At 36.1% G+C, this 1,855-nt stretch overlaps 1 protein-coding gene across 1 annotated transcript in view; it reads left to right on the top strand.

The window, feature by feature from the left end:
* Window positions 1–204: 204 nt before the first annotated feature.
* RAB21 (RAB21, member RAS oncogene family) overlaps window positions 205–1,855 on the top strand; it is a gene marked incomplete at its 5' end in the record, with an annotated part of 5,107 nt that continues 3,456 nt past the window's right edge. Inside the window, 2 exons of the mRNA XM_010016904.1 lie at window positions 205–264; window positions 450–557. Coding sequence (XP_010015206.1) covers window positions 205–264; window positions 450–557 — 168 coding nt within the window. The remainder of the gene's footprint in view (window positions 265–449; window positions 558–1,855) is intronic.

Below are 1,855 nucleotides of genomic sequence, written 5' to 3'. Positions count from 1 at the left end.
AAGCCAAATTTATTTAGAATAGACTTCTGGCAAATTGTACTAAAATAACTAACTGGCTTAGTATTGACTCAGCCTTCTGGCTTAAAGAGTATTTTGGTCTAGAAATCTGTCTCTTATTGATTCAGATGTTTCTATTAGTAAATTAATCTGAAGTCAAATGAGGCATTTGTTTGTAAAATTTAACTAATCTGTTTTGCTTTCCAGGCATCTTTTCTTACAAAGAAGCTAAATATTGGTGGGAAAAGAGTAAACCTTGCAATATGGGTATGTTTACTTTCCCATTTTCCCTTCCCTAGCTAAATATTCTGTTTTCATGAAAAATTACTTGGGCTCATTAGAACTCAAATGTTAGGCACTTCTTAATAAAAGTAAAATTTCAAAGTATTTGGAGTTTCTTGAAGTATTGTTTGCTTTGTCTTAAATTGCTAACAAGTGTGTATTAAATGCAGGATACAGCTGGTCAAGAAAGATTTCATGCATTGGGGCCAATCTACTACAGGGATTCCAATGGCGCCATTCTAGTATATGATATAACAGATGAAGACTCTTTTCAAAAGGTACTGGACAGTTCCTAACTCTGTGGGAGTTGTAAACTGAAAGATCATCAGTGATATGGGTGTGTAAATGGGAATCTTCTGTTTTCAGCAATAGCAATATATATTTGTGAATTTAATAGGAGTGTATGGCTTACTAGCCTTCTTTGGATGCTTTTTTTCAGTCTACTAAAGTTCTAGCAAGGTTATTCAAAGGCCACCAGAGAATTAGATGCGAGTTACCTCACACCTAATGTGACAGGCTATAAACATAAACCAGAACTGTTGTGGTAGTACACAGTACTGATCTCTACTGTATAAACCAAATTACTGAAAGATATTAAGTGATATGACCTTTTTCAGATCTGAGAACTCTGAAATTGTAATACACGATTGTGGGAACATTACTTTTTCAGTGATAATAGGTATTTGGACTTCAAATCCTCATGAAACCCTGAAATTTGATTGCTAATTATAGCAGTATTAGTTGATCGTTTTGAGCAGGTAAGGTTTTTTCTAACCTTGTGTCAAATCTGTGCTGTCACTCTGTAAGATGTTCCAGCTGAAAACTGGTGACACTGTTACCTAAGTGATTTTGTCTCTGATTAACTTGTGGCATTCTGTATAGAGGAGTAAGAAATTGTGGTTGTATGGGCAAGACTTGGGTTAGCAGTGACAGAAGTAGTATAAGGGTATAGTTCTGCAGCAGCTTAAGTGATTCAAATAGTGTGATGCAGGGCAAGTAAAGCATTTGTGCTAAAAGTTAAACTCGTCTCCCATCTACAGAATTGCAATGACTCGAGTACTACTTCAACATATACCTTTTCATGCTGAGCCCTACTTAGTAAAATTCTGTGATTCTTGGGGAAAAAAGAGGGAGGGTTAATTGGCAGAAGTTATTGCATACCTCTCGTGTATCCTAACTATTTTTAGGTTCTTGAAGTGATTGTCTCTTGTCATGATTAAATTCCCTTAAAATAACAGTCCCTAAGTCAATGCAGTGATCATACAACCTCAAAGCATGACAACAGAATTGATAACAGATACCTTACCATCAGCTGACTTGACACTCTTGTCCCATCTGTTCTCTCAGGAAACAAACATCTGTTATAATCTAACCTGAACTACTCAGTTCAGGTACCTCTACCTTTAAAGTACCATTTGTGATCTGTCAGTAAGTGCCTGTTGATAAAAGATCTCATGCCTGACCTAAAGTGGCCAATGCAGTGAACTTGTTCTTTGGAGTGGGGCTAACACAAGTGTGGTGAGTTATATTTCTGGAGTAATTGAACCATTTTATCTAAGTCATTTGCTCTTAATTT

Source organism: Nestor notabilis, unplaced genomic scaffold (assembly GCF_000696875.1).
Source record: "Nestor notabilis isolate BGI_N333 unplaced genomic scaffold, ASM69687v1 scaffold17676, whole genome shotgun sequence".
Classification (NCBI taxonomy): domain Eukaryota; kingdom Metazoa; phylum Chordata; class Aves; order Psittaciformes; family Psittacidae; genus Nestor; species Nestor notabilis.
This window is presented reverse-complemented; position numbering and strand designations above follow the sequence as displayed.